This window comes from Cinclus cinclus, chromosome 30 (genome assembly GCF_963662255.1).
Source record: "Cinclus cinclus chromosome 30, bCinCin1.1, whole genome shotgun sequence".
Lineage (NCBI taxonomy): Eukaryota > Metazoa > Chordata > Aves > Passeriformes > Cinclidae > Cinclus > Cinclus cinclus.
In genome coordinates, this window is record NC_085075.1 from 1451935 (window position 1) to 1476291 (window position 24357).

The window sequence follows — 24357 nt, forward strand, 5'->3', positions numbered from 1 at the left end:
GAGACTCCCCCCCCCCCTCCTCCCCCCCCACCGTCTCCCATGCCCCCCGGGCGGACCCTCGTGGCCCTAATTAGCGGCTATTAATGAGCTTTGCGGGGATATGGTGGCCTTGATCCGAGGGGAGCAAAGCGGGGCTGAGGACTTGGGAGGGGGGGCTGGGCGGGCCCGGGGGTCTCATCAGGGCACAGAGCTGGGGGGGGCGGGTCCCACTGTCACGCTTGGGGGCGTCTGTGGGTGGTGGGACCCCACGGTGGGGAGAGGGCCAGGGCCAGGGGGACAAGGGGACAGTGTCGGAGCTGGGGACAAGGCCAGAGCCTGCAGCTGTGGAGATCTCTGAGCTGGTGGCAGTGGAGGGACAGCGGGGCTGGGGGGGGCGGGTTGGGGAATGGCTGGGGACACCTCCGGGACCGTCCGGGTAGTGATGGGAGCACGGGGCTGGGGACGAGGAGGGGACAAAGAGGGCGGGGGTTACTCAAGGCTGGCGATAGGTACAGGACGGGATGGGCGGTTTTGGTACCCCTGTGTCCCTGACCTGCTCCTTGTCCCCTCACAACCCCCACAGCCCCTCCCCCGAACCCCTCCACATCTCCGGACATCGGACATCGCTGTCCAGCGGCTGCAGCCGGGCGGGGCTGGCTCCACCCGGTTCTCAGGCCACGCCCACGTAATGACACACCCAAATAACCCCCGCCTACACAGCAGGCACCGCCCATTGCCCTCACTCGTTAAGCCACACCCATCTTATTTGCATATCCCGCCTACCTATCAAACCTCGCCCTCTTGTAGCCTAATGTTCGGTTAAACACGCCCCCTTATTTGCATACAAAAGTCGCACTTCAGGTCACCCTCCCCTCTCAGACCCCGCCTATCTAATTAATATTCAAGTACCACCCATCATCGACCCCCACCCACTCTGGTGCTGCCCCGCCCCCAAACCCCGCTCCCGCCGGTCACTTCCGGTCAGTGCAGAGGAGCCGCTGACCGGCCGGGCACGGGCCGGAGCCGCAGCCCGTCCCCAGTGCCGCCCAGTACCCTCCAGTGCCTCCAGTATCCCGGTTACTCCTCAATGCTCCGCTTTGCCCCAAGTCCACCCCAGTGCTCCCTAGCCGTGCACAGAGGCCGGACCCCGACCTTCTCCTGTGACACCCCGCCTGTCACTCACTGTCACCCACCCCCTGTCACCGTGTGACCCATCTTCGTGTCATTCACGCCTCTGTGTGCCGCCCTGTGTCACCCACCCCGTGAATGTGTCACTCACCCCGCCATGCCCTCAGCACCCCGTGTCACCCTTCCCTTGAGCCCCCTGCACGCTGTGTCCCCCGTGCTCTCCATGTCCCCTGTGCCCCCCCACTCCGTGTCCCCCGTGTCCCCCGCGGGAAGGACGAACCGGCTCACAGCACCAGAGTCCGACATTGTCACGTACTTACAGTTACACCCGAGAGATGAAAACACTGTACACGGCCCGGACCCCCGAGCGACCCCCGGGCCTGGGCCACCCCCGGCCTCTCCTGCCGCCCCCCCCGGCCCCACCCGGGGTCCCTGGCTCAGCCCCGCCGGCCCCGCCGGGGCGTGTCGGGGGCGTCACAGCTGGGGCGCCCCTACATTCATGGGGGTCCCGGCAGGGGGACGCGGCGGCCCCCCCAGGCCGGCGGGAGGGGGGTCTGGGGTCCCGCCGGCGGTGCCCCCCCCCGCGGGGGGGAGGGGCTGGCTCTATCCTATCGCTAAACAAAGCAATAAATTAACGGGGATCCCGAGGGGACGCCGAGGGGAGGTCGGGCCATGGGGGGGGGCGGGGGCGGTGTCAGGGCACGGAAGGGGGGAGGGGGAGTACAAAAGGTTGTTGTAGAAAAGGAGAGGCGTCGGGGTCTGCTCTGATCCTACCAACGAGCCGGGGCTGTGCCAGGGCGTGGGGGACACGGCCGGGGGGAACATGGGGACAGGGACATGAGGCTGGGACGGGGGGGTGGCAGGGGGAGGGGGGAGCGGCTGGGGAGGTGACATGGGGAGGGGACACAGCACGCGGGAGCTGGGATCGGGGGTAGGACAGGGTGATGTGAGCAGGGGGCAGTGGAGAGGGGACAGGGTGACATGGGCAGGGCTGACGGGGACAGGGGATGATGACATGAGCAGGGGCTACCCGGCCTCAGTACCCCGACCCCAGCTGTTCCCACCCCATTCTGGGGCACAAAACCCCGGGAAGGGACACAAAGGGGACATTTGGGTGGCAGTGGCATCACCCCTGGCATGGAGGTCCTGGGCACGGAGGGATGGGAGAGGACCAGCGGAGACCCCGACACGGAAAGGATAATAAATAGAGCATCAAAAGTACAAACCGTGGGCAAGGGGTGACCCCGGGGGTGGCACCGGGATGCCCCCGGGGCTGCGGGCACGCGCAGTCGGGGGCACCGGGGGGCTCCGGGCCCTCAGGGCTATACGAGGGCGGACCGGGGCTCGCAGGGGCCCACGCTGGCGCAGCTGCTGCGGCGGCGGGGCCCGGGGGTCGGGGGACCGCCGGGGGTGGGAGGGCCCGGGATCGGGGGGCTGCCGGGGGTCGGGGGGCTGCCGGGCCCCTCTCCGGGACAGCCGTGTTGCAGCAGGATGTCCGCGCACTCGCGGCTGCCGGCGCGGCGGGCGTAGAACAGCGCGGTGCGGCCGTGGCCATCCCGTGCCCGCACATCGGCCCCGTACTGCGGGCACAGCCACGCGTCACCCGCGAGGCCGCCGCGCAGTGCCCGCGACCGGGATGGGTGATATCCCCCGTGGTCCGGGCACGTGCCCCCAGGGGAGCCCAGTGCTCCTCCCATGGCTGTCCCAGGATTCCCACGGACACTTTACATCCCCCACGGTCAGGCTGTTGTCCCCAAGACCGCACAACATCCCCTATGACCAGGCCATGTCCCCCATTACCGTGTCATTTGTCTTCTGGCCACCCCACATCCCCCATGGCAGCACCACATCCCCCACAGCCACATCACGGTCCCTGCAACCCCATGATCTTCCCCCTTGCTGTGCCGTGATCCCCAAGCCCGCTCCAGGTGCCCTATGAACACCTCACACTCCCCTAGACCACCTCATGGCAACACCAAGTCCCCCAAAGCCACCCCACGGTCCCCATGGCCATGTCACTTGCCATGGTCCCCAAGACCACACGCAATCCCCCAAAACCGTACTGCCTCCCCCATGATCACCCCATGGTCCCCATGACCACATCACATCTCCTGCAGCCACCCCAAGACCCCGCTGCTCCCCTCTTCACAGCCACCCCCTGCCCCACGTACCCACACCAGGAGCTGGGTGACGACCACCTGGGCGGTGTCACAGGCCAGGTGCAGCGCTGTGCGCCGATCCGTGTCTGCCATGGCCACGTTGAGCTGGTCCTTGTGGCTGTGGGCCAGCAGCAGCAGCACCGTGGGCAGGTCCTGCTCTCGCACGGCCTCCAGCAGCCGCTCGGCCAGCGGCGCCTCAGCCACGGGCAGCGGTGCCAGGAACAGCCGCTGCTCGTACTTGGCACGAATCCACGATTCCCTCTCCTCCCTGGGCACGGGGGCATGGGGACACAGGGGACATGGCGTGTCAGGGACAGCAGGGCGGCACCATGGGACACATCCACAATTCCTGCCCCTCCCTGGCTGTGGGGTACGGTCATGATGGGAGGACACAGGGGTGGCAGGGACAAGGGACAACAGCTGGTGGTGTGGCAGGGGTTGTTACAGGAGCAGGGAGAGTGAAAACGGGGGGGGACGCATGATGGTCAGGGACACAGGGTGGCAGCAGGGTGGCAGCAGGGTGGCATAGGAGATGGGGACACAGGGGTGTCAGGAAGAGCAGGGCATTGCAGTGTGGCATTGCTGAATTGTGGGGTCATAAGGGACAGGGGGGTGGGGACACGGGGACATTGGGGACATAGGGTGGCACCATGATGACATGGGGATAACAGGCATCAGAGTCCATGGGATGGCACGGCAGCGACATGCAGGGTGGGGACACAGGACATCAAGGATTGCATGGTGGCGTCATGGTGGCACAGAGGACAGGGACATGTGATGGCATCAGAGACGTGGGGTGACACCGGGGGGACGCAGGAGTGGAGCTGGGGGACACCCACCGGGAGGACTCGTGGGTGGGCTTGCAGCGGCCACGAGGGTTCTGCTCCCAGATGCTGTTGGCGGTGGCGTTGCCGATGGCCGTGAGCACCAGGGTCAGCTCCCGGGGCCAATCATCCAAGTCCAGCGAGCGCACACGCGACACGTGCGTGCCCAGGTTGCGGTGGATGCCCGAGCACTCGATGCAGATCAGGGCACCCAGGTTCAGGCTGGCCCACGTGGGGTCTGTGGGAGGAGCGGGGAGGGTGATTGGGGTGCTGGGTGAAGCAGGGGCACCCCTGGTTTTGGGGCACCCCCTGGTGTGGGACACAGTGTGCCCCACGGCGTGCCACACGGCTGCTGTGATCTATGGCACAGTGTGGCTCATGGCACCATTGTGTCACCATGTCATCATGTGTCCCATGGCACTGTGTGGCTCATGGCATTGTGTCACACATCATGTGGGCATCACGTGCCCACAGCTCTCCCTAGTCCTGGTTGCCAGGTGGCCCATGACACAACCTCACCTCGTGCACCATCATCTGGATTCAGTGCTCTGCCAGGCCCATGGCACTGCTGCCCCACGAAGCAATGTCCCCCCATGTCCCGTGCCCGCCCGTGCCCCCCCCGTTGTTTCCCAGTGCCCCTGGGGACTCACTGGGTGCCCCGCAGTCCACGCAGAGCGAGTTCCCACGGGCATTGCGGATGGCCTGGATGGCCACGGCCTCACTCTGGCTGTCCATGCGTGCCTGGAGAGACGTGGGGGTGAGAGGGGCAGGGGGGTGACACAGGGACCCTGCCAGCCCCTGCCAAGGTCCCACCTTGTTCTTGCTGCTCTCGCAGCACTGCAGGCTGGCCAGGATCTGGCTCTCGATGGCCTGCACCCACGCGTCGCGCTCCTCGAAGCTGCCCGCCTCGAAGTGCCACGTCTGCCCCGTGCTTGACACGATCAGAAACTCAAAGTTCTCCTCCTCTGCAGGACCAGAGACCCCCAGGGGGGCGGTGGGATCGGGGTTCCTACACCCACAAGGGGCTGGACTGGCCCAGTGTCCACTCCAGCCCCCCACATCCACCCCGGCACCCAAATTCTGCCCTACCCCCCTCCCCAGTGGTCACCACCCCTCCTGGGTTGTGTGCTAGCAGCAGGCAAGGGGGGCACAGCCACATGCACGGGAGGCACCGCTCACGCCACGTTACCTGTTTTATAAATATTTCTTAAACTACCAAAACTTTTTAATTTCCACATTTTGCGCTTGGCTGCGGAGGGTCCGGGCAGCAGGAGTAGAGAGAGGAAACGGGGACAGAGTCAGGGGGGCCCGCGAAGCCCTGGGGATGGTGCAGAAGGTGGCAGGCAGTGGCAGAGCGAGGGGGGTGCGTGGACAGCGTGGCTGAGCATGGACAGGGGGTGAGGGGCAGCAGCACCCCAGATCCCCCCGAATTCTGGGGCATCATTGCCGTGGAGGATGGTGGCCTTGTCCCCACAGCGCCATGGGTGACTGGGGCTGGGGACACATTGCCTTGGCACCCACCTTCTGCCTGCCCACCCGAGCCCTCGGTCTTGGAAGGCGTCATCAGCTTCTTCCGCCGGTGCTTCTTCCTGTCCACCAGTGGTGATGGTGGAGGGTCCCTGCCTGCGCTGCCAGGGCTGGACACGGCCTCGAAGGACAAGGGGGACTCTGCCAAGAGACCACACATGGGGCACTGCGGTCACCATGGACACCAGGGAGCACACCAGGACCATTGAGGCCAGCAGGTCACCGAGTCCATCAGAACAACTCAGGTAAGAAAGGGCCAGGGTCAACAAGTCCACTGGGCTCGGCAGTATCGCTTGGGCCACCAGGGCCACTGGACTCACTTGGGTCACCAGGGTCACAAGTCCACCAGAGGTGCTGGGCACACTGGGGTTATCAGAGCTCACCAGGGTCACTGATCTCTCTGGGATCACCAGGACTCACCCCCAAGGCCACCAAGTTCATTGGTCTTACCAAAATCCCTGGGACCACCAGGGTCACAGAAACCTCTTGGCTCACCAGAGTCCTGAGGGCCACCAGGACCAGTGGGCTCACCGGGCTCACCAGGTTCATTGAGGCTTCTGGGCCAGCCAGGCCCACATTCTCACCAGGGCTAGCAGTTTCAGTGTGGCCACCAGCACCACGTCCCTGAGTCACCGTGCTCAGTGTGGCCACCATGGGGCAGTCTCTCCCGTGCCCCGGGAGGTGGTCGTGTCCCTGCTGGCATCACTCACCTGAGGCGAGCTTGGCGCCGGAGGCGGAGGCGCAGCGCTGCAGTGACCCCTTGCCCACCACCTTCAGCCCCGGCTCGGGGGGGAGGCTCAGCCCCACAGAGGGCACACCAGCTACAAGGGGGAGGGACAGTGTCACAGTGGTCCCCGTGCTGTGCCCCCCAGCACCGGTGTCCCCTGGGCACTCACCGCCCGGCTCAGGGTCCCGCAGCAGCCCGTTGATGCTGGCTGAGGGGCCACAGGCAGAGATGGCGCGGGGCGGGCGCTTCCCGGGCACCTTGACCGTGGTGCGGAGCAGGTCCATCTCCTTCCCGTGGGTGCTGTGGATGTAGTCCTGGGGGGATAGCGGTCGTGACACCGGGCCCTCCCACACTTTGGGGACCACAGGGAGACGGGGACACTCACATTGATGCTGGGGTGGTAGAAGAGGAGGCCATTGCTGGACAGGGTCACGTATTTCTTCTTCCACTCCTTGTTCAGGGAGTTGCCGCTGCGCTTCAGCAGGAAGCTCTGGGGACAGGGAACAGTGAGGGGACAGAGGGAACACTGGGACCCACCCCATGTCCTCCTGCCACTGCCACAACCCACCTGTTTGATGGGGATGGCACGGCCACTGCCAGCCACCTCGCCGCGGCTGTCCAGGCTGCGCTTCTCAGAGTCGCTGCCACGGCGTGTCTGTGGGAACGGGGACAGGGACAGGGGGTGGGACTCGTGGCACAGCTGGGGACAATGGGGTGCCCACATGTCCCCCACTGCTGAAGCCTGATGGTGAGAACATTAGGGTGCCACAGACCCCACTACCGTGGCCCTCATGATGGTGCCCAGGTGTCCCTCAGTGCCACCACTACCATGCCGAGGTGACAACTGAGATGCCACATGCCCCTAAATGTCATCACCCTGTCAGGGGACACCTCAGGTGCCATATGTCCCTTACTGCCACCACCCTATCATGATGTCATTCTGGCTAACAATGTCAAGGGGACACCCTGGATGTCACATCCCCCTGTGTCACCATCACCATGCCAGGGGAAAAGCCAGGGTGCCACGTGCCCCCCAGTGCCACCCCCTGGCAGGGCCCGCGGGCACTCACGGCGAAGAGGCTGGTACGGCGCTTGGCCCCGCGGTGCAGCGAGCTGGGGGTGCCCAGGGGGGCCGGGGTCTCACTGCGCAGCTCCCGGTGGCTCACGTTGGGGGTGGATGGCAGTGAGGACGAGTAGTCGCTGGTGTGGCCACCATTGCTGGTCTGGGGGGATGTGGAGTCAGCCTGGGCTGTGGTCAGGGGGCCGGGGCAGGGGGCCGAGGGTTACCTGGCCGGGGTGGACGCCTCCCACGGGGGTGGAGGCAGCAGAGTGGCTCGGGGAGCTGGGCAGGGATTTGCAGGACGCCATCATCTGCTGCTGCTTCTTCAGCGCCACGGCCTTCTGGGCCACTGAGGGGACCCTGAGTCAGGAGGGCCGGACCCCCAACCTGCCCAGCCACCGGCCTGGATACCCACACCTGGACACGGTCTCCATCCTCATCCCAGCTGTACACTGCCCCCACCCCACCTGGACATGGTCCCCATCCTACTTGGACATGGTACCCATCCCACCCAGCCACTGGCCACTGCCCCCATCCCACCTGGATGTGGCCCCCATCCCACATGGGGTGGACACGGTCCCTGACCTACCCAGCTATGGGTCTGGCACACCTAGACATGGTCCCCTTCATTTCCCTGTCCCCTGTCTCCATCCCACCTGGACATAGTCCCTGTCTCACCTAGACATGGCCCTGTGCCATCTGGCCACCATTCTCCTTGACCCAGATGTGATCCCACGCTGGCCACCATCCCTGTCTGACCAGATCACAGCCTCCTCCCACTATGCCCATTCCACACTGGCCACCATCCCTTTCCCACCTGGCCACGGTCCCCGTTACACACTGGTCAGTGTCCCCATCTCACCATGTCACCAGCCCCCTCCCACGGTCTCCCCACCCCCCAGGGCACGGTCACCCACCCTCAGTGAAGACCCGGTCCACGTTGAGGCCGTACGTGGCGCAGGTCTCGTAGTAGAGGCAGCGCCGCATGTCCCCGCAGAGCGCCCGGGCGCGTGTGTCCTCCACCACTCGCGGGCTGGACGAGCTGATCTTGTCTGGGGAGTCAGGAGGTGAGCTGAGGGTGCCCCATCCCACTCCCAGCCCCACAGGATCCCGCCGTGTCCCTGGCTCACCCTGGGTGCCCACCAGCGCCAGGGCCACGTCGCTGGTGCCGCGGAGGTCGCTGAGCAGCGCGTGCAGCTGCGCCACCTCCTCAAAGCTGCTCTCACTCTCCAGGCTAAAGACGAAGATGACGGCGTCCGCCCAGCTGGCAAACTGGGGGGTCACGGGCTGGGGTCAGGGCTCGGCTCTGGCCAACGTGGCCCCCCCCGGGCCCTGGTCCCCTCGTACCTGTGCGTCCGGGGTGCCGGCCTCCTCCCGGATGAGCAGGAGGTGGCTCTGGCCATCAACCGTCACCTCCCGCTTGAACTGTCCACCTGCAGTGGGGGAGGGGAGGGGAAGGGATGGGGGACCCTGCAGGTATGCTCTGCCCACATGGATGGGATGTCCCATGGCTGTGGCCAGCACCACATGTGACCAGCACTTTGACCCCAAAAGTCCCCGAGCCAGGACCAGCACCATGACCTTGCCCATTCTGTGGCCATGTCCATCCCCTTCACCATCTCCACCATGTCCATACCCAGCATCATGACCGTGTCCATCCTGTGGTCATGCCCAGCCCCACAACGTGTCCATCCCATGCCCAGCTCCATGGGTATGCCCACTCCTCCATCTCCATTCCCATGGCCATTCCATCACCAAACCCATCCTGTGACATGCTCATGCCCATGTCCATCCCATGCCCGTGCCCATCCCATAACCACTCACTCTCAGTGGGCTCCAGGCCCACATAGGAGCCGGTAAGGAACCGGTGGACGAGCGCCGACTTCCCGCTCTTGCTGCTGCCGAGGACCCCCTGGATGAGCAGAGGGGATGTCAGGATGGCTGAGGACATGGGGACACGAGGATATGGGGGCACAGGGACACAAGGACAGGGGGACATGAGGATACAAGGACACAGCGACATGGCACCCACCAGGCGGATCTCAGGGATAGAGCGGCCCAGGGTCCACTCCTGGCTGTTCACCAAGGCCTCTGTGGAGGGAGATGGGTGAGACAGAGCCCAGGACCCCCAGGAACCCCGGGCAACCCCCAGCAGCCCCTGACACCCCAATCCCCGGGGGGCCCCCACCCCGCAGCGCAGCAGCAGCTTCCTGCGTGGGCGGCCACCAGCTGTCACCCAGCAACGGCAGCGGGCCCGCGGGGGCGGCACGAGGACGTGGAGATGCCACGTGGCAGGGACGGGGACGTGGCAGCACGAGGCGTCGTGTGCCAAGGCACGAGGACACAGAGGGCATGGGGACATGGTGGGCATGGGGATGGAGCGTTGTGGGAGAACATCGTGGCACAGGGACACGATGGGAGCTATGACACCAGGACGCTCTGTGGCACAAGGATGTGGCATGGCACGAGGACACCATGGATTCAAGGACATGACAGCCACAAGGGCGCAGATGGCACCAGGACATGGTGTGGCATGGGGACACAGTGGGAACCAGGCCACAGTAGGATCCATCAGGTCATGACAGGTACTAGGACACAGCGCCGCACAAGGATGTGGCACAAGGACATGATGGGCCCCAGGACACAGCATGGCAGGAGGATGTGGGTTGGCATGAGGACACCATGGAATCCAGCACATGATGGACATGAGGACACGATGCCAGTGGTGCATGACAACCTCAGGCCTGAGGATGCAGCATGGCATGGGTGCAAGTTGTGGCACACGGACACGATGGACACCAGGACACTGTGGCAGTGTGGCACAAGGACATGGTATGGCACAAGGACAGGAGGCGACAAGAGGACACAGCATGGCACAAGGACGTGGTGTAGCATGAGGACAGGACATGACACGAGGACACGGCACACGACGGGCACGAGGCTACAATGGCACCAGAACGCAGCGAGCAGCAGCGTGTGGCATGCAAAGACACAGCATGGCACAAGCAGCTGGCATGGCACAAGGATGTACCCTGTGCCCCCCACATCTCCTACTTGGCATCCCCAGCCCCTCTGGGCAGTGGTGGCACCACAAAGGGGAAACCTGAGGCAGGACACAGTCAGAGGGTGCCCCCATTTCTGTGCCTCAGTTTCTGCCACCAACACAGAGCCGTGCCATGCATGCCAGCCAGGGAGAGGGTTAACGTCGCCTGTCACCCCTCACTGTCACCGAGCTGCCACCCCCGGGCCCTGCAGGTGCTGCCCACGCACCCCATGGTGTCAAGGTGCGTGCAGGCAGACAGAGGGATGCTGGGGGGACAGCAGGACATGGGGGACCGGGCAGATGGGGGACAGGATGCAGGGGTGTGACGCACAGATGGAGGCGAGGATAGACGGACGGATGTTGGGACAGAACGATGGGGGTGGGGGCCGCGCCTGACTCCCATGGAGTTCCCCCAATGGGGAAACCGAGGCACAGGATCCCCAGCACGGCCAGCACCGGGTCTCACCAAATCGGACACCCCACATGGCCCCAAAGGCACAAAAACATGGGACAATCCAGCCCGGGGGGTCACAGCCCCCCTTGTTCCCCAGCACCCATCATCCTGACAGCCATGGGGAACAGATGGGTCCTCCTGCCCCACACGGGACCCGGAGATCTGCACGCCTCCTCCCTCCACCACGAAAACTGAGGCACAACACCACGGCCACAGCCGGCACTGGGACAGCTGCCCCAGGCCACCGAGGGGCGTGGGGACACCGAGCGACGGCCGGGGCGACCCCCGGGTCCCCCGGGCCGGTACTCACTGTGGGGGGTGGCCCTGGCCGGGTCGGCGCCGGGGGGAGACCAGGGGGGCGCGGGGTGGGTGGGGGTCGCCGCAGGGCTCTTGGTGAAGATGCCGCTGATGAACTTGAGCATCTTTCGGTCGCGGGTGGAGGCGCGACCCCCCTCGCGTCCCCGCTTCAGCCCCGTCTCGGGGGCGGGGGCGGGGACCAGAGCCCCCGGCCCCGGCTGCAGGTCGCTGTAGTCCAGGGTCTTGCTCTTGCCCTTGCTGGGGGACAGCCGGGCCCGAGGGGGCCCCTCGGTCTTGCCCCCCGCCTTGGGGCGTCCCTTCCCCTCTCCCTCGGGCCACGAGAGGCGGCTGCCGGCAGGTTTGGTGGGAGCCTTGCCCGCTCGGGGGTCGGGGGTCCCGCGGGTCCCCCCGCTGCTCCCCGCTTTGGGGGGCTTGGGACCGGCCAGGCGGAGGCGGCGGGCGCCGGCGGAGGGGTGCGGGGAGGCTGTGGGGGGGTCCAGGGGCGGCGGGGGGGCTCTTCCTCCTTCTGGGGGGCCCTCGGGGCCCCCCCAGGTGGCCTGGCTCAGCAGCGGGCGGCGGGGGGTCGCGGCGGGCTGGGGAATGTCCAGGGCGGCCAGACCCCGCTCCCCCGGCCCCTCCAAGGTGCCCTTGGCCCCACGGGGGTCGGGTTTGGGGAGCAAGGCCGGGAGAGGGGGGGGCAGCAGCGCCGGGTCGGGTTTGGGGGGCACGGCGGGGGGCGGGGGGGGCAGCAGCGCCAGGTCGGGTTTGGGGGGCACCGCCGGGGGCGGGGGGGGCAGCAGCGCCGGGTCGGGTTTGGGGGGCACCGCCGGGGGCGGGGGGGGCAGCAGCGCCGGGTCGGGTTTGGGGGGCACGGCGGGGGGCGAGGCGGGCGAGCGGGGGCGGGGGGCGTCGGGGCCGGGGGGGCCGGGACCGGCCGTACTTATCCGGAGCGCGTCCTGCCGCTGGAAGAGCCGCTCGGGCCGCCGGGCTCGGCCGGGCTCGGGGGTGCGGGGGGCAGCCGCAGCCCCCCCGGGGCCAGGGGCTCCATCGCCACCCCCCCCCGCCTCCTCCGCCTCCCCCGCGGCGCCCACCGACTCGAGCTTGACCAGCGTAAGCGAGATGAGGTAGGTGGTCCTGCGCTGGAGGCCGGTGGTCCTGCTCATGGGTGCGGGCAGGGCCCCCCGAGGCGCCCCCCCCGGCCCCCCTCGTTCCCCGCGCGGCGCCGCGGCCGCCGGTGCCGGTGATGCTCCGGTCCCACCCCCGGCCCTGCCTCCCCGAAGCCTTCGCCGCTCGCCCGCCCCCGGAGGGGTTGGAACCGCCGCCGCCCCCCCCCCCCCCCCCCACGAAATACAACCACCCCCCCGCCAGCCGCCGGGATCGGGGCCGCCTCCCCGCCTCACCCCCCACCCCGGGTTAGCGGCCGGGGGGCATCGTAGGGGGAACCCCCCAACCCCTGTGCTGGGGGTGGAGGGGAGGGGTTGGGAGCTTTTGGGGGTCGGGGAGGATCAGAGGGGTGTCAGGGCTGAGGGGGAGGGTTATGGGGATCTGGGGGTCCGGGGGGTGGGACGGAATGGGGGATCACAGGTACGGGGGGTTTGGGTGATGGGGGACGACGGGAGATGGGGCGTGAGGGACACGGGGGTGGGGGGAGCGGGGGGGGGTCAAACGGGGCGGTGATGGGGAGGGGGTGATGGGGCTACGGGGAAGGGGGAAGTGGAGGGGTGGGGGTTTTAGGGAGAAGGGGGGTTATTGGGCGGGGGGGGTCATGCCCGGGACCCCCCGGGAGCGGGGCTCACGGCAGCGCCCCGACGGGCTCGTCCTTGGCAGCTGCGGCGGCGGCGGCGCGGGTGATGGCCGGGGCCCGGTGTGGGGGGCCCTGAGCGGCCGGGGGGGGCCGGGGCCCGGCGGGGGGGGCCCTGAGCGGCCGGGGGCGGCCGAGGCCGCCGCTCTCCGCCATGCGCCGCTCCCAGGGCCGGGCTGGGGCGGGGGCGGGCGGCGGCCCCGCCGCTACCGGGCAGGCGCGGACGCTCCCGGGCGCCCCCCCCGACCCCCCGGCTCCAGCCCCGGCACCTGCTGGGCTGCCGATAACCCCCCCATCCCGATGGCCCCTCCAGCTCCCATCCATCCATCCATCCATCCATCCATCCATCCATCCATCCATCCGTCCGTCAATCCATCCCTCCCGCTTCTCCCCACACTCCTAAATCCTCTCCCTCCCCATCCTCGGGTAGCAACGCTGGGTCGGGAGGGCACCTGCGCGGGGGCCGTGGGGGCAGCTTTGGGAGTTACTGGGAGGCCTGGCGGGGCTCGGGGCAGACTCATCCACCCCTTTTCTGGCATTTTTAGCAGCGGCGCAGCATCCCTGCGCATCCCGTTACCACGGCAACGGCGGGGATGGCGCTGGGACCAGCCGTGGACCCCCTGGTGTCACCCCCCGTCACTCCCGTGTCTCCCGAGTGGACTCGGGCCAGGTATCGCGGCCGTTGGTGTCCCCCCCGCCAGCGTCACCCCCCCAGCTCCGCGTGTCACAGCCTGGGGAGGGACACGGAGCTCTGGGGCACGGCGGGATCCCTCGGCCCCCTGTGCCCACCCCGGGAGTCGATGCTGCCGCGCGGCTGGCACGGGCGGGGGTCCCCCAGGACCTGGCATCGCTCCGAGGTCGGTGACAGCGCCGGGTGCGCGCAAAAGACCCCCGACTCCCCTCCCCCCCCCCCTCCCCCGGGAGGGGCCACTTGCAGAGGTGTCCCTGCTATCACCCCAGGGCTGTGACTGTGGAGTTGACTCTGTCCGGGCCTGGTGGGGGGTTCTGCTCTCACCACCCAGTGCTTCCCCCTCCAGTGCCCCCTTGTCCGTTCCAGTGCTCCCCAGTTGCCCCCAAACAAGGGGCCGCCCCTCCCCCATCGCTCTGATGTCCCACACTCCAGAGGGGGCGGGGGCACGGAGGGTCCGACCCCGCCACCAGAACGTCCCATCCTTTTCCCCATCCCCATCCCCTTCCCCGTCCCCATCCCTGTCTCCATCCCTGTCCCCAAAACTCCTGCACCCCCAGGGTGGGAATTGGGAAGCTTAAACCGGTGGGGGGGGAAGGGGGGCAGAGCACTCAGCACCCCGGGGGTGGGGGCGGGCTCTGAGGGCACGAGTGGGGGGGGGGGCCTGTGGTCCTTCCAGCGCTCGCTCTGTGGGTACCACAGCGGGCGCTTGGCAACGCGGCATCCCCCGGCTTCCCGTTGCCACGGCAACCGCGCGGGAGATGCCAGAGTGGGGGGGGGGGGGGGGGGGGAGCACAAGGATATGGGGGCTCGGCACGGACAGGAGGCGGCAGTGGAACCCCTCCCCAAGTGATGTCACCGGACACCCCCGCGTGGGTTGGAGGAGTTCGGGGGAGGAGACCCCAAATTCCACAGACCCCCCCCCCCCAGTAGGGCCCCCCTTTCACGGGACCCCCTCCAGAAACAAGTGCCCCCCCAGCATCCGAGCCCCCCATGTAGCAGCTTCCCCCCTCATCTCCTCCCCCGGCAGCCTCTCAGACCCCTCCAGCAGGGCCCCCTCATCCCAAGAGGGCCCCCCCATCCCCCCAGGGCCCCCCCACCCTCCCCCCCCGGCAGACACAGGGAGGAAGTGGCCCCATTTCCCACAGCGCAGGAGCCGGAAACCACCCCAGGGCTCTGTCGCGGAAATGGGGGGGCCCCATCCCCAACCCCCAGCGGGTCCTGCACCCCCCGTGCCCCCCAGATGTGTCCCCATGGGGGGCTGGCACTGCCAAGGCCCCACTGCAGCACCTGGGGGGGATCAGGCCTCAGCCCCTGGGGGGACCACAGACTAAGAGGCCCTGCTGGAAAGGGGGGGCAGGGACCCCCTGATCTGGGACAGGACCTGCAGTGTGGCCATGGGCACCAGCAGAGGCCGTGGGACACCAGTCCCATCCATGTCCATCCATCCATCCATCCATCCATCCATCCATCCATCCATCCTTCCTTCCTTCCTTCCTTCCATCCACCTACCTGTCCATTTATCCATCTGTCCATCCCTCCTCCTGCTCATTCAGAGGATGCCCCTCTATCTGTCCATCCTTCCAGCCAGCCCCTGTCCACTCATCCATCCCTGCATCCAGCTGCCTGTCTGTCCACCCCTCCAGCTGTGTATCTGCATCCAGCTGTTTGTCCATCCACTGGTCCACCTATTCATCCTCCATCCACCCCTTCATCCCTCCATCTCTTCCATCTGCCCATCCATCCATCTGTCTATGTGTTTATCCATGCCTCCAGCCAGCTCCATATCCATCTGTCTGTCCATCCATCCATCCATAGGATACCCCTCCAATCCTCTGACCTCTGTCCATCATCCATCCATCTGCCCATGTGTCTGTCCATCACTACACCCTCCTGTCTGTCCATCCCTTGAGCCACCACCTCTCTATCCATCCACTTGTCCCCTGCCCATCCATCTGTCCAGCCAGCCCACTGTCACCAAGTCCATCCTTCCATCCATCCATCCATCCATCCATCCATCCATCCATCCATCCATCCATCCATCCCTTGTCCCTCCACCCACCTGCCCACCCCTCATCCCTCCCCCCACCCATTCTCCATTCCTCCACCTGGAGTTTGTCCATCCACCTGTCCATCCCCCATCCTCTGTCCGTGTCTGTCTGTCTGTCTGTACGTCCCTTCAGTATCCCGTCCGTGCCACCCGGTGCTCCTCAGCCCCGGTGTCCCCCCAGTACCTCGGAGGGCCCTGAGGGCGCTGCCCAGGCTCCCGCGCAGTTGGGGCTCAGGCACGGTCTCCACGAGCCGCACCAGCCGGTTCAGGTGGCCCTTGGCCCCCTCGTGCCGGGCCACCTCAGCCCGGATGGCGGCCAGAACCTCGCGCCGCTCCCGGGGGGCCCCCATGGCACCCCTCGGGCCTGGGACCCCGCTCGGCCCCCCGGCCTCCGCTGCCCCACTTGCTTCCTGCCGGAGCCGCAGCGTCACCCGCGGGACACGTCACGGCCCGCGCAGGGCTGGGAACGGCGGCGGGGCCCGGCCCCAGCGCTCCGGGACACGCCGCGACACGCCGGGACACGCCGCGACACGCCAGGGCCGTGGGGTGCAGCCCGGCACGCCCCAACGCGCCACGGCCACGCCAGCGACATGGCAGGGATGCGGGCGGGGGACGGTGGCACAGGTGACACATGGGACAGGGACATGGGGACACACACATAGGTGTGCGCTGTGGGGAACACGCCGAGGACACACTGGGGTGCTCAGGTGGACACTCACGGGGGTCTTGTGCAGACACGCTGGGGATATGTGTGCAGTGACACGGACACACCAATTACATGTTAGGGATATGTATGGGCACATGGACACGCTACAGACACATGCAGCCACATGGACATGCCAATGAGGTGTGGAGTGACATGTGCAGTGACACACGGAGTCGCTGGGGATGAGTGCAGAGACACACAGACACGCAGTGACACACAGACACACTGGGGATGTGTGCAGTGACACACGGACATGCTGGGGACATGTGCTGTGACACATGGACATGCTAAGGACATGTGTAGTGACACACACAAGCTGGGGACATCTGCAGTGACACATGGACACACTAAAGACACCTGCAGTGACACACAGACGTGTGCAGTGACCACCCACACTGGGGACATGTGCAGCGACACACGGACACACTAAGGACATGTGTGCCATCCCATGCACAAACAGCCCACCCCCACACGCACCTGTCCCCCCAAGTGTCCCCATGTCACCTCAAGGAGGGGATGAAGCTGCCAGGGGCCCTTGGAGAGGTGCCTGTGTCCCCACCCAGCCATGGACTCCCCCCCGCCCCCCAAGTGCCCACAGGGGGTCCCAGGACCGGAGGGTTCCAATGCCCGGGATGGTGCCAACACCTGTGGAGGGTCCCAGCACTCACTCTGGGGTCCCAGCACCCCCGGGGGGGTCCCAGAGTCCCCATCCCCTGCACTGTCCCAGGCAGAGACAGGAATGGGGGATCCTGTGGGAGGTTTATTGAGGGGTGAGGGGGGATCACGGGGGGTCACGGGGGTGTTCTGGAAGGGTCAGGGGGTGAGGGGGTAGGCGGAGGCCACGAGGCGCTGCTTGTCCCACGTGTAGGTCTGGATGGTGGCAGCTTCGCCTCCCAGGCTGATGTGGCACCTGTAAGGACAGGTGAGGGTGAACCCGGGTCTGGGACCCCCCACAACCCCTGGGTGGTTGCCAGGTCGCCCCCCTCGGGCAGGTGCCAGCCCCCCTCCCCTCGGTGCCCCTCACTCACTGGCGGTCGGGGCGTGCCAGGAAGCAGAGGGTGAACAGCGCCAGGTCGAACTCGGGGCTGGAGCCCACCAGGAGCGACCCCCGGGGTTTGGAGTGCCCGTCCCAGCGGAACTGCAGTGACAGCACGTCCGGGAAGCCCGTCCACTGCCGAGGGGACATGGCGGGGTCACAGGGCGTGTCACGGAGGGGACAGGCAGGGGGACACCCCGGCCATGGGTGCCCATCGCAGCGGGACCGCAGCGACAGCACAACCAGGAGCCCTGTTCACTGCGGGGGTGGGGGGGGGTGGGGGGGGGTCTCACAGGGGGTACAGACACGGGAGGTCACGGGTGTGGGCATGGGGGTACCCCAGGTATGGCCCTGCAGGACCCCGGGAATGGCCACGGGAGGCACGGACACACGGGGGTGGGACCCCGGGTATGGCTTCGGGGGGACAGGGACGGCAGAGGTGCTGCAGGTGGAGGATGGAGGATGGTGAGAGGAAACGGGAAGGGCGGGGACAGCCAGTGGGACACAGGGGGCCACAGGTTCCTGGGAAATACAGAGAAATGGGATCCCAGGGGTGGGTGCAATGACAGGGACCCTGAGGGTCACCCTGGAGGACAGAGACGTTGGCTGGGGACACCGTGGGGGATGGGGGCAGGAGGGGAGCCTGAGGGCTGCTGCAGTGAGGGACTCTGTGTCCCCCAACCCCCAGCCAAGGGGTGTCCCTCTGTCCCCATATCCCCCAGTGTCACCCCCATCCCTCACTCGGGGAGTCCCCTGTGTTCCTATCGTCATCACATCCCCATCCTCTCCATGTTCCTTTAGTGCCCCTGGTGTCCCTGTGTCCCCTCGTGTCCCCTCATGTCCCCCCGTGTCCCCATGTCCCCACTCACAGGCCCGTCCCAGGTGTAGCCCAGGTACTCCAGTCTCCCCCACGTCCCTGTGTCCCCCCATGTCCCCTGTGTCCCTGTGTCCCCACTCACGGGCCCATCCCAGGTGTAGCCCAGGTACTCCAATCTCCCTGCGCGCTCCAGAGCCTGCAGCTGCACCCAGTTGTGACACCCCGACACTGAACCCTTCTTCACCTCCCCTGGGGACAGAGAGCGGGTGACCACAGCTCCTCCACCACGGACGCCCCCATGGACACCCCCACGTGACCCCCGACCCCCCAAGCCTCCCCACCTTCATCCCCACAGTGTCCCCCCATCCCCTCTGTGTCCCCCCATTCAATCTCTCTCCCTGTTCCCTCCCCATCCCCTCAGTGACCCTCCCATCTTCAGTGTCCCCCCATGTCCCCACATGTCCCTCATGTCCCCTCACCATGGAACACGTGCTCAAAGCCAGAGGAGTCCAGCGCTTTCCCACTGGAGCGCGAGTAGAGCCCAAACCACATGGAGTGGAGATCGGCCCGGAACGCCTCAGCCGAGGGGTACAGCCCTGGGGACAGGGTGGGGACATTGTGGGGACATCGTGGGGACATGGGGTACAGCTCTGGGGACAGGGTGGGACATGTGGTCAGGGGGGTTCAGCCCTTAGAACAGGGCAGGGGGACAGAAAAGAGACTGTGGAAACACGGTGGGAACTCTGGGGGGACGCTGGGGGGACACTGGGGGGACAGCCCTGTGGACTGGGGGGACTTGTGGGGGACACCATAAGGACAGTACGGCTTCACCCTTTCTGAGGACGAAGCGCTCCAGCAGCGCCAGGACCGGAGTGTCCAAGGCGGCGTCCAGGAACTCCTTCTGCTCCCTCTGCTCCTCCGCCGTCTCCCTCTCGTCCCGCCCCGTGAGCGGCTCGTAATTATCCAGGAGCGCCAGGAGCCGGGAGAAGGTGGGACGGGCCAGCAGGTCCGGGGACACGTAGGAAAATAACCTGGAATTGGGAGAGAGACGGACTGGGATTGAGGGGCTTGGAACCGCACGGGGTGGAGAGATGGGATAAGGGAATGAGGGATCGGCATGGGGGATGGATGTGGATGGACACAGGTGGGGTGGAGAAGTAGAATCAAGATCATGATGGAGGAAAATGTGTTTGGTATGGAAGAGCAAGGATGGAAACATATGCGGTGGAAGAACGTAGGATTGGGATGGGATGGAGGGACAGGTGGGGTCAAGGGATGAGAGCGGACCAAGGATGGGGTTGGGGCAGGAGGATGGGATAGAGCAGGACAGAGACAGGTGGGATGGAGAGCAAGAAAGGCAGAGGGATGGGGGGGATGGAGAGATGGAGGGGAGAACAGGGTAAGCACTGAGTCCCGCTCGCCCCCCAACCCTCTCCCCACCTCGGGTCCCCGGTATCACTCCCTGAGCCCTTCAGGTTCAGCTCGAGCTGCCCCGGCCCAGCCCGGTTCGAGTCTGCGGCGAGCAGCTGCTCCGAGAGCTCTCGGAGCTCCGCGTCCGACACGGCCCGGGGGGACCCCGGTACCGCCCGGGGCTCCGGTACCGCCCGGGGTACAGGGGGGACCCCCCCGCTGCCCCCCGTGCCGGTCACCAGCAGCAGCCACAGCAGCCACAGAGCCATCGCAGCCCCGCCACCGCGGGCCCGCTGTCGCTTATAGCTGCTGCTCTCGTCGCGATAACGCCCCAAGGTCGCAACGTGACCTCGACAGAGGGGAAGACTTCGGGGGGGACACCCCGAGACCCCCGGGCTGGCTGAGGGGAGGCTGAACCCACAATTCCCCCCGTTTCTGTCCCCGAGGGTTGATTTGGGGACTCGTCCCCCAGAATTTGACGCCTCCCGGGGTGTTGGCACCTCCAAACCTGCCCCCTCCGGCCCCCCCGGGAGCTGTTTAATGTTTAAGAGACCAAATGTGGTCCCTCAAGGACTTCCCAGGGGGGAGGTCACGGCCCCTCCAAGCACTCCACCCTCACCTCGAGGGGGGGAACAGGAGGGTTTTTGGGGTATGGGGGGCCACAGAAGCAGGCAGGGACCCTGAGTGGGGCTTTGTGGAGCCTTGAGGTTTGGGGAGCCCAGAAGTACCTGGGGGTCATGGAGGGAGATCTGGGGGGCCATGGGAGAGATCACCGAGGGCTGTGGGGCCAGGGGTGAGGGGATGCTCAGGTGTGAAGGGACATAGGGGCTGGGGGCTCTAGGGGGACACTGGGGGGGCTCTGGGGGTCCCTTGGGGTCAATAGGGCTGGGGGCACTCTGGGTTTGTCTCGGGTTTGTCTCAGGCTTTTCTCGGGTTTGTCTCTGGGGTTTTTCTCTGGGGTTTGTCTCGGGTTTGTCTCAGGCTTGTCTCTGGGGTTTGTCTCGGGTTTGTCTCAGGTTTGTCTCTGGGGTTTGTCTCTGGGGGTCGGCGGAGCCGGGATTTCTGCGGCCGGGGGGGTCGGGGGGCGGGGCGATGTCCGAGGGGCGGGACAGGCGCTGAAGAAAACCCGCCCCTTCTCATGAGGCCCCGCCCCAGTCTCGGCGGGCAGAGCGCATGCGCAATACGGCGAGCGCCTGCCGGGGCTGTGGGCGGGGTTGTGACCATATATAGAAGGGGCGGGCACAGAGCCGGGCAGTGGGCGTTGCCTTAGGGAGGGGCTATGGGATACACGGCGAAGTGGGCGGGGTTCAGGGCCCTGCGCACGCGCAGTGCGGGCGGGCGCGCGCGGGGCGCGGGGCCGCGGTTTAAAGGGGCCGCTGTGCGGGGACCCCGGAACCCCCCGAGCTCCCTAAGGGACCCCTCGACCCCGGCACCGCCAGAGCCCCGGGACCCCCCGTCCCCGCCATGGTCTGCGGAGGCTTCGCCTGTTCGCGCAACGCGCTCTGCGCCCTCAACGTGGTTTATGTGGTGAGCGGGGGGGGGGGGGGGCGCGATGAGGGGGATTGGGGACCCCTCTGGTCTGGGTGGGGGCGGGGTGCGGCCCGCCCTGTGTGGGGGGTCGGGAACGGGCTGCGGGGTCCCACGCGAAGGTCAGGGATGAGTCTGGGGAGGTTTGGAAGGCGGGGGGGACCCCTCCCAATTTGGGGGTGTGGGCTGCTGAGGGGAGGATCTCTCCCTGTGGGGGAGTTGGGGGGCGTCCCCAGACGGGGGGAGGGGGCTCCTGCGACCCCAGTCTGGGCGTGGCGAGGGGCTCTGGGACTCCCCCTTAAAGGGTGGGGCTGGACAGGGCGGGGAGGGGCCGGGGAGTCCCGGGGAGGGTCAGGGGGCGCCCCAAAACCAGAGAAAGGGTCAGGGTCAAAGGTCACATCCCCCCTAAACCCAAAGCACCAGGAGAGGCTGGGGGCGAAGTAGCTGAGGGGGGGGGGGGGGGGTCACCCCCTCTATGACCCTGGGGTCTCCCCTAAATCCTCCTGGGGTCCACGAGGAGGTGGCACAGCCCCGGTGCCCGGGAGAGTTGCGGGGTGCCAGCGGCGCTGGGGGGTGGCGCTGCCCCTGACGCGGTGCCCCCCACCCCCAGCTGGTGGGGGTGCTGCTGGTGGCCGTGGCGGGCTGGGCACGGAGCCTGGGCATGGGCTCCAGCCCCCCCCTGCTCGGCGGAGCCTTCGCCGTCGGTGTCTTCCTCCTGCTGATCGCGGGGCTGGGGCTGCTCGGGGCCCTGCGGCACCACCAGGTCCTGCTCTTCTTTGTATCCTTCGTGATGGGAGGCGTGGGACCCCCGCTCGGGACACCCCCGGCAGCCCCCAGCCCTTCCCGGGGACCCCAGCACCCTGCCAGATGTCTCTGGCACCTCTGGCAGTGTCCCCCAGCCCTTCTCAGGGTCCCCAACACCCCCCTGTGTGTTCCTGGCACCCCTGGCAGCGTCCCCAAGCCCATTTGTGAGCCCCCAGCCCCTCCCAGGGTTCCCAACACCCCCTGCATGTCCCTGGCACCGCTGGCATCTGTCCCCAGACTCGTCCTGGGGTCCCCAACACCCCCCTGGATGTCCCTCCACTCCCTCCCCTGTGTCCCCAAATGCCCCCCCGATGTCCCAACCCCCCCTTCGCCATGGCACCCCCAGCTCCTGCCCCCTTTGGATCCTTCAGAAGGGTTCCCTCTGCCCAGAGTCCCCAAAACCTGCATGGGGGGATTTGGGGGGGGGTCTCTGTGTGTGTGCGGCCCCCCCCCTTGACCACCCCAAGTACGTGCTGATCCTGGGCCTGGTGTTCCTGTGTCAGCTCGGCGTGTCCTGTGCCTGCCTTGCTCTGGGCCGGGAGGCTCAGGTGGGTACTGGGAACCCTCCAGGCTCCCCAAAAACCCGAGGACCCCCAAACTCCTTGGGGAACTCTTGGCACCCTCCCCCTCCAAACCCTGGGCACCTCAGGTGGGTCACACCCCCTGGAGACCCCCCAGAACACCTCCACACCCCCAGGACCCCTCTGGGACCCCCACCCCCGGGACACCCCTGGGAACCCCATAACCCATCCTGCAATCCCGGGGTGCACGGGGAGCCCCCTGCACCCCACAATCCTTGGGAGGGGGGTGCCAAAATACTTCCAGCCCCACACGGATCCCCCACCTTGGGAGGGGCACTGATGGGTTTGGGAGGACCCTGTGGTGGTGGTGGTGGGGGGTCCTGGGGGCCAGTGACCGATTTTTGGGGTCCCCCCAGGAGCGGCTGCTGCACTCGGCCTGGCCCCTGCTGAGCGGGGGGGCACGGGGGGAACTGCAGCGCAGGCTGGGCTGTTGTGGTTTGGGGGAGCCCCCCGGGACCCCCCCTCCTGCCAGCCCCCCACCACTGAGCCCCCCCGGGCTGAAGCCCCCCTGGGAGCCCCTGAATTGCCCCGCTGTGAGTCTGGGGGGTTTGGGGAGGGAAAATTGGGGGGAGGGGTTTACGGGTGATTGGGAGTCTGGTGGGTTTGGAGACTCCTCCTAGGGGTATTTAGGGGGCAGGGGGATTTGGGGACACCCTGGGGGAAGTGACTGGGGAGATAGGAGACTGGAGGGGACCCTGGGGGTGGGGGAAAGTTGGGATTTTTGGGGAGAAATGGAGTTTGGGGACCCCCTGGATGTTGAAATGTTCCCCCTGTCCCCTGCTGTGTGTCCTGGGGCAGTGTGGGGGTGTGAGGACCCCCGGGGGAGTGAGGCGTGTTGGGGACCCCCCCGACCCTCCCATTTCCCCCCAGAGGTGCCAGTTCCCCCCGGGGGAAGTCCCCACGTGCCCCCCCTGTGCCCCACAACTGCTGCAGCACTCGGACCAGGCCCTCAAGATTTTGGGGGGGGTCGGGCTCTTCTTCAGCTTCACTGAGGTACGAGGGGGGGTGGGGGGTGGAAGTGGGGGGGTCTCAAGGCACTGGGGGGTCCAGCAGCCCCCCACAACTCCCCGTTTGTTGCAGGTTTTGGGGGTCTGGCTCGCCCTCCGCTTCCGGAACCAACGGGACCCCCGCGCCAACCCCGGTGCCTTCCTATAGTGGGGGGGTACCCGGGGGGGGGGGGGGGGCACAGTTCCTCTGGGGAGGGGTCCCGGCCGTGGGGGGGGCTCCAGAACCCCCCCAAATGCTGACCAGCTGCCACCCACAGCCGCATGAAGCACTGGGGACACACCCCCCAAAAATCATGGGGTCACCCCTCGGGCAGGGCTGTGACCCCCTCCACAGCAGAAGGGACCTGGGGCAGAGTCCCCTCCCCCCACTCATCTCAGTCTGAGTTCTCCCAAACTGGTTTGTACTGGTCATTCACATACCCACAGCCCCCCCCCACAGTGTGTCCCCCCCCGGGGGGTCATGGTCACCCCCACACTGGGGAGGGCCACATGGGGCAGGACCCCCACCACAGTGACTCCCCCTCAGCCCAGTCTGACCCCTCCCAAACTGGGGGGCGCCACTCCCCCCTTGTGGGCATGGAGGGGTGGGGGGGTTGAAGAGGGGAGGGGGTCATGACCTTCCCAAATCCAGCAGGGCCCCCCCCCTCCCAACACCCCTAAACTGGTCTGTACTGGTTTACACCATGACTAGTGCCAGTGACCCCCCCCAATGCGTGCCCCCCAGACCCAGTG

The 24357-nt window shown here is 67.1% G+C and overlaps 3 protein-coding genes across 3 annotated transcripts; 1 reads left to right on the top strand and 2 right to left on the bottom strand.

Annotated features, from left to right (window-relative positions):
- Positions 1 to 2429: 2429 nt before the first annotated feature.
- On the bottom strand, positions 2430 to 16118 carry AGAP2 (ArfGAP with GTPase domain, ankyrin repeat and PH domain 2). The gene is made up of 19 exons (XM_062510912.1): positions 15922 to 16118; positions 9437 to 9495; positions 9229 to 9316; positions 8752 to 8837; positions 8535 to 8676; positions 8322 to 8456; positions 7632 to 7753; positions 7415 to 7567; positions 6913 to 6999; positions 6730 to 6834; positions 6514 to 6658; positions 6328 to 6438; positions 5612 to 5758; positions 5280 to 5339; positions 4904 to 5055; positions 4741 to 4831; positions 4106 to 4328; positions 3279 to 3534; positions 2430 to 2687 (listed from the first exon to the last, which is right to left on the bottom strand). The coding sequence occupies exons 1-19, from the start codon at positions 16085 to 16087 to the stop codon at positions 2430 to 2432; spliced, it is 2586 nt and encodes an 861-aa protein (XP_062366896.1). The 5' UTR covers positions 16088 to 16118.
- A 1138-nt stretch (positions 16119 to 17256) lies between these two features.
- On the bottom strand, positions 17257 to 19975 carry LOC134054831 (uridylate-specific endoribonuclease C-like). Its single transcript, XM_062510826.1, has 6 exons — positions 19737 to 19975; positions 19128 to 19327; positions 18776 to 18892; positions 18439 to 18545; positions 17472 to 17614; positions 17257 to 17353 (listed from the first exon to the last, which is right to left on the bottom strand). Exons 1-6 carry the CDS (start codon positions 19973 to 19975, stop codon positions 17257 to 17259), a joined length of 903 nt encoding a protein of 300 aa, XP_062366810.1.
- A 1065-nt stretch (positions 19976 to 21040) lies between these two features.
- TSPAN31 (tetraspanin 31) lies at positions 21041 to 23773 on the top strand. The gene is made up of 6 exons (XM_062511040.1): positions 21041 to 21233; positions 21844 to 22011; positions 22505 to 22585; positions 22975 to 23151; positions 23489 to 23611; positions 23699 to 23773. The coding sequence occupies exons 1-6, from the start codon at positions 21171 to 21173 to the stop codon at positions 23771 to 23773; spliced, it is 687 nt and encodes a 228-aa protein (XP_062367024.1). The 5' UTR covers positions 21041 to 21170.
- Positions 23774 to 24357: the final 584 nt, after the last annotated feature.

What these genes read in the sequence shown, in the direction of transcription:
- AGAP2 (XM_062510912.1), bottom strand. Translation starts at nt 16,087, where the DNA reads ATGGGGGCCCCCCGGGAGCGGCGCGAGGTTCTGGCCGCCATCCGGGCT. An exon ending in GGACCGGGTCTTCACTGAGG is followed by an intron (nt 7,754 to 8,321) that starts GTGGGTGACCGT and finishes GGGTCCCCTCAG; the next exon opens with TGGCCCAGAAGGCCGTGGCG. An exon ending in GCCGTACCAGCCTCTTCGCC is followed by an intron (nt 7,000 to 7,414) that starts GTGAGTGCCCGC and finishes CCGTTCCCACAG; the next exon opens with ACACGCCGTGGCAGCGACTC.
- LOC134054831 (XM_062510826.1), bottom strand. Translation starts at nt 19,975, where the DNA reads ATGGCTCTGTGGCTGCTGTGGCTGCTGCTGGTGACCGGCACGGGGGGC. An exon ending in AGTGATACCGGGGACCCGAG is followed by an intron (nt 19,328 to 19,736) that starts GTGGGGAGAGGG and finishes TCCCAATTCCAG; the next exon opens with GTTATTTTCCTACGTGTCCC. An exon ending in CTGGCACGCCCCGACCGCCA is followed by an intron (nt 17,354 to 17,471) that starts GTGAGTGAGGGG and finishes CTGTCCTTACAG; the next exon opens with GTGCCACATCAGCCTGGGAG.
- TSPAN31 (XM_062511040.1), top strand. Translation starts at nt 21,171, where the DNA reads ATGGTCTGCGGAGGCTTCGCCTGTTCGCGCAACGCGCTCTGCGCCCTC. An exon ending in ACCAGGTCCTGCTCTTCTTT is followed by an intron (nt 22,012 to 22,504) that starts GTATCCTTCGTG and finishes GACCACCCCAAG; the next exon opens with TACGTGCTGATCCTGGGCCT. An exon ending in TCTTCTTCAGCTTCACTGAG is followed by an intron (nt 23,612 to 23,698) that starts GTACGAGGGGGG and finishes CGTTTGTTGCAG; the next exon opens with GTTTTGGGGGTCTGGCTCGC.